This window comes from Sitophilus oryzae, unplaced genomic scaffold, assembly GCF_002938485.1.
Source record: "Sitophilus oryzae breed Bouriz unplaced genomic scaffold, Soryzae_2.0 scaffold_1869_pilon_pilon, whole genome shotgun sequence".
In the NCBI taxonomy this organism is placed as follows: domain Eukaryota; kingdom Metazoa; phylum Arthropoda; class Insecta; order Coleoptera; family Curculionidae; genus Sitophilus; species Sitophilus oryzae.
Genome location: NW_022146578.1, coordinates 1,003,211 through 1,012,471, shown reverse-complemented (window position 1 = coordinate 1,012,471; position 9,261 = coordinate 1,003,211). Strand labels below are relative to the sequence as shown.

The following is a 9,261-nucleotide window of genomic DNA, read 5'->3' as shown; positions in this document are numbered from 1 at the left end:
GGAAAACTTTTGAAGAACCGTTGAAAATCCGTTAAAGTCGGTTAAAATTTAAATATAGAATTTAGAGAATCTATATGAAGTTAGGTTCGTATCACTTGGCTAGCTGGTGGCTAGTAGTAGTCTATGCCATTAGTACTTTGTTTTACGGCCTAACCTGTCAGGGCCATTCGGCCGTTGTTTTGATTATTATCATCAGGTTTCGCCTGATGCCTGATTTAATTTTGACATTTTATGTTTGATGTCATATATTTTCGTTTTGGGAGCGGGAGCGGGATCTCCCGTTATCTTCGTAATATCTGGAAGATCCGTGCCGTTCGCTTCTTCGAAATTTACGATTCAAACAGCTAATATTTAATTGTTAATTATTTTAAACAAGTACGATTTTTTAAAAAATAACCGGCTATAGGTTATTGAACGTAATGCAAGGTTATTAGGTTAACTGGTGAAAAAAAACTACCTTTAAATAACCGGTTATTTTAGAGGAAAATACCGGTTATTCAAAAAACCGGTTACTTTTGCCCATCTCTACTTCATTGTTATTTTTTATTTATCTTATTTTGGATCTTTGATCTTGTCTATGGTATATTCATTGTTATTTATTAAAAACAATGGAGTCTAGAGGGGAAACTTCAGAATTACAACAATTAGTTTCAAGTGACGCTGAAAACGACGACAGTACAATACAAGATGAGCCAACAGATCATACAGAGAGTAAAATTATTTCACCAATTCGTAGTAGTAAAGTGGTAAATATGAATGTTTATTTTATTTAGCTCAATTTTATATTTTCATTTGGTTTAGTTTTCGTCCTCTGGGAATACAAGTCACAGCTCTGTAACAAAATCTTTGGGTAAGGGGAACATTGGTGGTTCCAAGATTTCATTCATAAATGAGAGAAAATTAGCCAGAGAACCTGCAAAATCAAGCACAGTGAGACCTAGAAATGCTCATAAAGGTATACTAAATTAAAAAAAAAATAAATATGTGTTTATTTTTGTTGTATTAGTTTGCTTCTTATATTTTTGATTTTGTAAATATTTTGTTTTTTTTTGCATTGCATGTGTGTAGAACCTTCTAAACCCGCAGTTATCCACCACCATTCTTTTATCTCTCAAGTGCCTGACGTTCGTCATATGGAAAGAGCGCTCCTAGGACTTTTAGCAGATTTCCATTCGGGTAAGTTAAAAGCTTTTGGCGGTGGATGCACAATGGAACAAATGACAAATATAAGGGAGCAACAAGAAAAACTTGCAAAACTACATTTTGATCTTGCTGGAGCTGCCACAATTCCATCATTAGCAGATGAAAGCTTAAAAACTTCACAGAATACAATGAGTCAACTAATTCAAAGACTAGAGCAACTCAGTATATCAATAGAAGCACTTCATAGTAATTCAACCAAATAGGAGTAATAATTTTGTATTATGTATATTTATTTATATAAAATGTTACAAAAATTAAACATAATTGTCTTTGATTCATTTTCATAATCCATTCACCAAATTAATTCTTAGAATTAACTTTTTTTATTATATGAAGTACCTGGGTCTGACTTTCGTTTTTCTAAAAAAAAATATTTCACATCAAGTAATTATTTAAAAGCTAAGAAAAAATACTAACTTATTTTATTTTCCGCGGCATTACTTGCTGATACAAATGTCCTTTGTAACTTATTCTTTTTTTGTTCTCTGTACTTTTTAGCTACATCTTTTGAAAGTTCTGCAATTTTTGTCATTACGGGAGCAGGATAACTACAATATTTGAATATACAACATTTTTACCTAAATGTACACGAAAATAAGTAATAATTACATGCATCCCATGAATTCAATGTTAGTAAAGGTTCTAGCTAGAGCAACAAGATATTGTTCTGAAAATCTTCCTTTGTGAGCTTCCATGAATGTCCTGCGTAAGTCCCAATGTTCTTCCGGTTCAGTATCATCTCTATATTGATCTACGTCCCAATCTGTAGGATAAGTTTGGGTCATTGCAATTTATACTACTGTTTTGATTTATTTAGATAGGAAATAGGAAACACTAGCAAACACCTGGCAAAACAACAAAACATAAACATGAGATTTTAATAAATGTCCATAGATCTCTGCCATAGAAAAAGAAAAAATAAATAAGCCTAAATAACGACATACCTTTTGTCAATGTCAATAATCTGTTCTGTGGTCAATAAAATTATTTTACCCAAATCATATATACTATTTATATATGATGGGAGATTACTAGAGATATAAGAGCCAAGATTACATTTGCGTCTAGCCATCATCATGGTCTAGCCCTTTTAACGGCGAGAGTGAAGAGGGAAATTAATAAAATTCTTATTTTAATCCTATTTATTTTGTCCCCAACGTGTCCCCTTCTGGTGTCCCCATATACGTATTATGTAAATAATACGTATATGCGTGTTCCATGCACAAGAAAGAGTGAAAGAGAGCGCAATATATGTAGGTATATAGTCAAAGACCAGGTTCGTGCCTCACAAATATTGTAAGACTTTTTATTTTTTACAGCTGCTTTCATTTTTTTATCTATTACTTTACAGCTGTCGGCAACAGCAATCAAAATACGCCGTAGGCGTGTTTTGATTGCGTTGGTTAGTCTCTGGGGTAAGTTTTTTTTTTGTTTAGATTGCATGCGAAATCCCCGAACGATTATCGTTTATGCGCGTGCAGAACTGCGAAATTAAGGGACAAAAAACGGCAATATGGGTATGCGAGTTGACTAGTGGGACGTAGAAGCTAGTTGCACTTTATACGTTTTTGATAGTGTCTACCTATAATAAAAAAGTACAGTATGTCTATACATTCTGAAGCTACAGGGCATCTATAAGGGGTGAAACAGAATTCTCTGTTAAAGAGAAATTCATGAGCGTGCTATAAATATTGTAAATAGCATTACTTAGACAAACATTTCAAAAATATCCAGTTTTAGTTTTTGTCCACGTAAATGAGACATAATCTTAAATAATAAATAACAATTGAAGAGCACATGGGAAAAAAGATGAAAGTCCATTTTTGGCTATTTTGATTTTAATGCATAATATTGTTCATCTTAAAAAGCTACACCTTTTCGTGAAATAAACGGGAATATCGATAGCGGTCACATCAAAACAGGCATTCAAAAATGGTAAAAATGATAAGTCATGCGTAATGAAGCAAATACGTTTGAATTGTCACATGCTTTCCTGAACATTTATCGTTTTTCCCGTGTGCTCTTCAAGTGTCAACCGCCAAGTCATTACTGCTTCATGTTGCTCGTGGAATTTCACAGGAGTCCAGCTGGGTACCCATTTTTGACCACTCGCATCTTCGAATATCACTCACATCTCTGCAAAAGCTATCTAACAATACTTAATGTGTTTTCGTAATGTGTTTATGCAAAGATGCCAATGATGTCCAGAATAACACCACTGGTGAAGCATAATTTCAGATAACTATGCCACCAAGCATACACTGTGTTAATTTATGTTGCCTACTGGCTATTATGGCAATTATTCTAAAATAATAATTTACTTCCATAATCTTTATTCAAGTATACTTCCATTATCTACTAAAGTTTTTTTATCTATCAATCCTAAAAACACACAACAAGCTAGAGCAGCCCCTTGTTCCGCAAATCTCTTATTTTTTTCCCTGTAAAAAACATACATTATTAATATTAAGATATATACCAAGAACTTTAAGTAATTACCAATAGGAAGAAGTATATTTTTTCATATCTAAAGTCACAATTGATCTAAAGAGTTTGTCTTCATTAATAATTTTATATACAGGAAGCTTCAGTTTGTGCTTTGAACAGTATGCAATTAATTTGCTTTTAGGCAGTTCAGGATCTGTGTGAAAATTAACTCTAATAAAGGCACATTTTAATTCTTGTACATCTGACTCTTCATTTTTCTGCAATCTAGGCCTTTTGGGGCAAACATTAAACATATCTGGTGTCACTTCTCTGCGACCGAGTAAGCCTCGGGACTGATATTCTAATTGTTTAGTTCTGCAGTATCCAGCCAAGTTCCAAATTGCACTGAAAAGACAGTCTGATATTACTGATATAATACTCAACATATAATTTTACCACCTTACCATATTTGTTCTAACGTTTGACATTCTAAAAACCTTTTCCCCCTTGGAGTCTCTTGCAACTCTTTTAACATATTTTGTACACAATATTTAGTATTACTTGGTGAATTATCATAGTCCACAGCAAGTTTCAAATAATCCACTATAACATCATCTAATTGTTTTAATCCTTGTTTACAAAAAATTGAACAGTTTTGTTCTGCAGCTCTAGCAATCATTACACTACTTGCCCCACAATTGTTTTTAAATTTAAAGATATCTTTGTAGTTATCAATCTCTCTTGAACCACCACTAAAATAGAAATAAATTATTACAAATCACATAATTTTTTTCACAAATATTTACTTAGAAATTACAGGAATATCTAATTCTTGGGCAATAGCTTGAATTGTGCTGTTCCTATTTAAATGTTGGGGTCTCTCTGATTTAGTTCTTCCATGTACGGCTATAGCAGCAATTCCTGTACTTGCTAATTCTCTTACTAGATTTAATGTATCTTCAACATTTTCAAAAACTCTTATTTTACATGTTACAGGTATTTTTAAATTTTGTACCAACGATAAAAGTATAGCTTTAGCCTTTTCTATCTGGAATAATAAAGCCGCTCCCATGCCCCCTTTCAAAGAGAACTCCTTAGGACATCCCATATTAATATCAATACCTGCCACATCATTTTCTCTAAAATAATTAATTTGGAAAAAAAAATTCAATAAAACAATATCCATGTGTATTTACATCATTTTAGCAACTTTTAAAGCTCTTTTATCATCACAAGTTCCTATCTGAACCACTATTCTATCTTTTTCTTTTATATTTGTTCGGAAAACTACAGTACCATCAGATTTATCTATGTAGTCAATAGTACCAAGCACATCTGAAATTATAAATTTCATGGTAGAGTATAATTAAAATAGACATAGCAACTAGCATAAATCATGTAAATAACTTTACTTCGATAGTCTTACCGTTAACTCTTCTAACAGATTTGAGAAGCTTCCAATCAATTAATTCTTCAGAGTATACAATATCAGCTCCATATTGAAGAGCGAGTAACCTCATAGGCAAGGTCCCTACCCTTACCATGGGAGCTAAAATTATCTTATTTTCATAAGTTAGGCGAGTGGTACTCTTTGTCATAATAAAAATATATGTGTTTATAACAAAAATGAGTAAAAAAACATTGTTTTTAACTTCGAAATATTAAGTAGTTTGACAGCTTAAAAGTAAGGTTAGTTTAGTACTTTTTTCTTCTTCTTGATCTTTATTGGTTTTACGGCCTAAACTTTCAGGACTATACGGCCAGTGGCTAGTAGTAGTGGTAGCAGTAGTTGTTTAAAGCCACAACTTCCAGGGCTATCCGGTCGACTGATCTATCCTGTGAAAAATCTTCCTTTATAAGGTGAAGTTTTAGTGGTATTAGTCTTCTTCTTCTCTCCGATTAACGGCCTTAACTTACCAAAACTATACGGCCAGATACGGCCCTAACGATTAAAGCTTGTTTCATATAGACGCGAATGGCGAATTGCGAAAAGCGATTCGCCAAAAAATATTCGCAAAATTTGGACCTATTTCATAGAGTCGCGAATTTTTAGGGACATTTCATTTTTGCTCCACTGAAAGTTACCAAAAAAAATACTAACCTGAGATAACTTAATTTGTGTTATACATATTTATTCATGTTTACGATATTACGATCTTTATTTTATATTTTATAGCATACAATATGAGTTTAAATTTTTTTAATAATTATGAATATCGATTACGATTGTGGGATTGGAATAGAATAAGGTGCAAAATTGCCATTTACTTATTGTTAAAACGTAGAAGAGAACGGGTTTATAGTTTATAGCACAGGTTTATAGGTCATTTATGGGTCATTTGGGACATGTGAAATATTCAAATTTCGTAAGCAACAAGGTGCTTGTCACAATTTAATTCAAGAAATATGGAAAAAAATGAGAAAAAATTTAGGAATTTCCACAGATTGTCTGTATAGGAGTTTGATAACTTGGTTGAAGTTGAAAAATTGTCACCATATATATCAAAAACATATGCACGAGAACCAAATACGTTTAAATTATTTTAAACGTATTTGACTATGTATTTGACGAGAACCCATTTCACAACCCATTTCAACTGGAAAAATGCTTTCAAGTTACTTTGCGACAGCGTCGTCAAAATAATCGATAACCGGATCACAGCACCATTCTGCGCAAACGCGAACCTTAAAATCGCGCGAATATTCGCAAAAAGTTGAAAACACTTTAACTTTCCCGCCCCTCAAATTTTAAATCCTGCGAATCGCCAAAATCTTAAAATTTCTGACAGCGCCGCCATGATCAGTAAAATTGGACCAATGAGAGCAGTTTCGCAAAATCGCAATTCGCGATTCGCGTCTATATGAAACAAGCTTTATTCGGTTTTAAGACCACAGCTGCCAGGGCTATCCAGCCGGTTAATTTGTGCTTTGTGACGTCACTTCTTCTTCTTTTCCGTATTTCTGGTTAATTCATGGCTAAACTCTCAGAACTTAAAAGAGGAAGATGTCAGAATTGGGTTATTTTTTATTTTTCAAAATTTTAGGAAAAAAACCTGTAAAAAGTCTAAAATATACAAAACTTGTGCTTTTCTTAAATAATAAGCTGGATAAAAACTATTTAAAATTATGTGAGTCCATTTTATCAGCGTAAGAATTTTATTATAATATAAAATGTCGGATATCTTTTTTAGGTGAATTAAACCATTTATAAATGAATAATAATGAATCGAGGATTTTTAACTGACTGTTAATATTTATCAATGGTGTAAAATATATTAAAATGGTTCGATATTCAACTGCTCTGTCTCATATCGTACTTGCAGGCACAAGCTTATATTGCCTTAAAATTCTTCATATTTATAAGCTACATTTTGCTAAATTATCTTATGGTTTGATTGCTCTAAATTCATTATTAGGCATATGGAGATGGGGTGGGTTATTATTATTAATTCATACTTGGTCTTAGTAAAATGTATAAAATTTTAGGAAATCCAACATATGGCTACAAAATCGATAAGCTGTATAACTTTACCTCAAAGATACAAGATTTGTTAGTATTTCCTGGAATAGTCACCACCATTTGGTTGAAATATCACTATTCTTTTGAATTAGCATCTGCTCACATATTTGTATCGTTGATACCGTTACTTATATATTTATATGATAGCAAGAAAAATAAGGTTATAGATTCTTTCCTTGGATCTAATGTCTTCTCATTATTTTATATTTCCCTTATGAAGGAAAATTATTATGGTCTAACAACAGCTTTATCATTTACATTGAATTATTTCTTTATAAAACGTGATATACTTTTATATCTTCCAGTTGAAGTACCTACTCAAGATTTATTTAACTATTCAATGTGCTTTTTCTCAATATTTGCTTTGAAAGCTGTGCAGTATCCAATATATTGAGCTTGACATTATGGAATATAGTTATTTTTGATAAAGATATGGAATGTAGTTATTTTTATAATGACTAAATTATTGAGTTATTCACTATGAGAAAATGGCACATTTACTTTTACAAAAGAAATGATACAATATATTTTGATATTTTTTGTAAACTGCGATTTTTGGATATTACTATTTAAATTGTGCTGTTACTAATAATTCCGAATTTACACATTTTTGCTACTTTTGAACTGACTGATTTACTAATGCTGAAATAAAGAGTAAATGTACTGCTAGATTTAAAAATATAGTAATTCATTTTTATGGTGTTCTTACAAACAACTATTATTGTGTGACTGAAAATGCATTTGATATAACAAATATGCCATAAAATATATTTGGTGCTCTTGCATTTATAAGAAAATACTGAAAAATATCACAGTATTTAAAAATCTCAGGAATGTATATACTTCTCTCTTTATTTTGTTTTAAACTATTAATGTTTGATTTATTGAAGTACCATATGATCGAAAATCTCCATGTTAGAGCTGGCTGGAAAATAAAAATTGCTGTGATTTTACTTATTTGAATGTCGACGATCGTCATTTCTAAGTCAACCTGACGTCGTGTTTTTTATCATACTGTATACCCTGTATATTAAATTGTTGTAAGATTTCTCAATATAAAATGCCACTTAATGATATGGACAATTTTTAACTCTATGATATGGACAAAAGGAAATAAAGAAAAATATATATTTTGCTATGAAGATTGTATATTTTTTAAGTTGTGAACATTTTTCTTGATTTACTTAGATTTGACTGTTATCTCTGTTATGTTTTTGAAGAGCCCAATAAATCTACTTTAGCTGATGAAACTGAATTTCGAGAGAAATTATGTATTGTGTGTATTTAAAATATAATATGCCATATTCCCTATGCTACATGCTTACATCAGTGTGCATATCAAGTAATTTTCATCCGACTTGTCTATTTTTATAAGAAATGTTTAAATATATATATATATATATATATTTTATGTATGTTGTTTAACATTTTTAATAAATTATATTGATATATGAATATGATGTTTTATATTAATTATAACAAATTATTTGCCAATAATTATTAATACTATTATGTTAAGGAAAAACGCCTTAATTACAATTGAGGTACAGAGACACACATATACAGAGAGAGCGTGAGAAACACTTTAAATTGCTTTGTTTTTGGTTACCTAATACAGGCTGAGTCTTAAATAAGTGCAAATATTTTCAGGGCTGGTAGATTCTTATATAAGATCTAAGGGTAGATCTTGATAAAAGAAACATATTTTCTCTTTACCGTTTTTCAAATAAATCCAAGATAACCGAGTTATTTTACTTTGAAAATTAAAAAAATGATTCTTTGCTAAAATTTTGAGAACCACTGGATCATGCAGCGCATACATCAGCATATATGTTGCCATAATATCAATAAATTATGTTTTTTAACTAAAAAAAAAAATCCAAAATATGTTTCAAAAAAATTATTTGCGAAAAAAGCACATAGTCATCGTATTTCTGGGGTTGAAATATACTACCCCTAAAAATATTTACATTTATTTAAGACTCAACCTGTGTAAAAGTTATTTAGAAATATTAACAAGAAAGATCTTAAATTGATTAACGCAACAAATTTCCCTCCCATTTCCCCAAATAGTAAACATTAAACAGTACGAAGCAAATTTATTGTTATAT

The 9,261-nt window shown here is 31.0% G+C and overlaps 3 protein-coding genes across 4 annotated transcripts; 1 reads left to right on the top strand and 2 right to left on the bottom strand.

Annotated features, from left to right (window-relative positions):
* Window positions 1-534: 534 nt before the first annotated feature.
* LOC115883307 (coiled-coil domain-containing protein 28A) lies at window positions 535-1,461 on the top strand. 2 transcript variants are annotated; one of them, XM_030901653.1, is made up of 3 exons: window positions 535-746; window positions 802-955; window positions 1,117-1,461. In XM_030901653.1, exons 1-3 carry the CDS (start codon window positions 609-611, stop codon window positions 1,404-1,406), a joined length of 582 nt encoding a protein of 193 aa, XP_030757513.1. In that variant the 5' UTR covers window positions 535-608; the 3' UTR covers window positions 1,407-1,461. The 2 variants fall into 2 exon arrangements, with proteins under 2 accessions (XP_030757513.1, XP_030757512.1); XM_030901652.1 differs by having other exon boundaries at window positions 1,069-1,442.
* Window positions 1,413-2,121, bottom strand: LOC115883308 (partner of xrn-2 protein 1-like). The gene is made up of 3 exons (XM_030901654.1): window positions 1,813-2,121; window positions 1,621-1,751; window positions 1,413-1,563 (listed from the first exon to the last, which is right to left on the bottom strand). Exons 1-3 carry the CDS (start codon window positions 1,986-1,988, stop codon window positions 1,517-1,519), a joined length of 354 nt encoding a protein of 117 aa, XP_030757514.1. The 5' UTR covers window positions 1,989-2,121; the 3' UTR covers window positions 1,413-1,516.
* Window positions 2,122-3,519: 1,398 nt separating this feature from the next.
* On the bottom strand, window positions 3,520-5,360 carry LOC115883304 (tRNA-dihydrouridine(20) synthase [NAD(P)+]-like). The gene is made up of 6 exons (XM_030901649.1): window positions 5,057-5,360; window positions 4,827-4,965; window positions 4,437-4,769; window positions 4,095-4,382; window positions 3,703-4,035; window positions 3,520-3,644 (listed from the first exon to the last, which is right to left on the bottom strand). Exons 1-6 carry the CDS (start codon window positions 5,226-5,228, stop codon window positions 3,536-3,538), a joined length of 1,374 nt encoding a protein of 457 aa, XP_030757509.1. The 5' UTR covers window positions 5,229-5,360; the 3' UTR covers window positions 3,520-3,535.
* Window positions 5,361-9,261: the final 3,901 nt, after the last annotated feature.

What these genes read in the sequence shown, in the direction of transcription:
- LOC115883307 (XM_030901652.1), top strand. Translation starts at nt 609, where the DNA reads ATGGAGTCTAGAGGGGAAACTTCAGAATTACAACAATTAGTTTCAAGT. An exon ending in CAATTCGTAGTAGTAAAGTG is followed by an intron (nt 747 to 801) that starts GTAAATATGAAT and finishes CATTTGGTTTAG; the next exon opens with TTTTCGTCCTCTGGGAATAC. An exon ending in ACCTAGAAATGCTCATAAAG is followed by an intron (nt 956 to 1,068) that starts GTATACTAAATT and finishes GCATGTGTGTAG; the next exon opens with AACCTTCTAAACCCGCAGTT.
- LOC115883308 (XM_030901654.1), bottom strand. Translation starts at nt 1,988, where the DNA reads ATGACCCAAACTTATCCTACAGATTGGGACGTAGATCAATATAGAGAT. An exon ending in ATTGAATTCATGGGATGCAT is followed by an intron (nt 1,752 to 1,812) that starts GTAATTATTACT and finishes CAAATATTGTAG; the next exon opens with TTATCCTGCTCCCGTAATGA. An exon ending in TGCCGCGGAAAATAAAATAA is followed by an intron (nt 1,564 to 1,620) that starts GTTAGTATTTTT and finishes ATTTTTTTTTAG; the next exon opens with AAAAACGAAAGTCAGACCCA.
- LOC115883304 (XM_030901649.1), bottom strand. Translation starts at nt 5,228, where the DNA reads ATGACAAAGAGTACCACTCGCCTAACTTATGAAAATAAGATAATTTTA. An exon ending in ATCTGTTAGAAGAGTTAACG is followed by an intron (nt 4,966 to 5,056) that starts GTAAGACTATCG and finishes TTATAATTTCAG; the next exon opens with ATGTGCTTGGTACTATTGAC. An exon ending in AAATATACTTCTTCCTATTG is followed by an intron (nt 3,645 to 3,702) that starts GTAATTACTTAA and finishes TGTTTTTTACAG; the next exon opens with GGAAAAAAATAAGAGATTTG.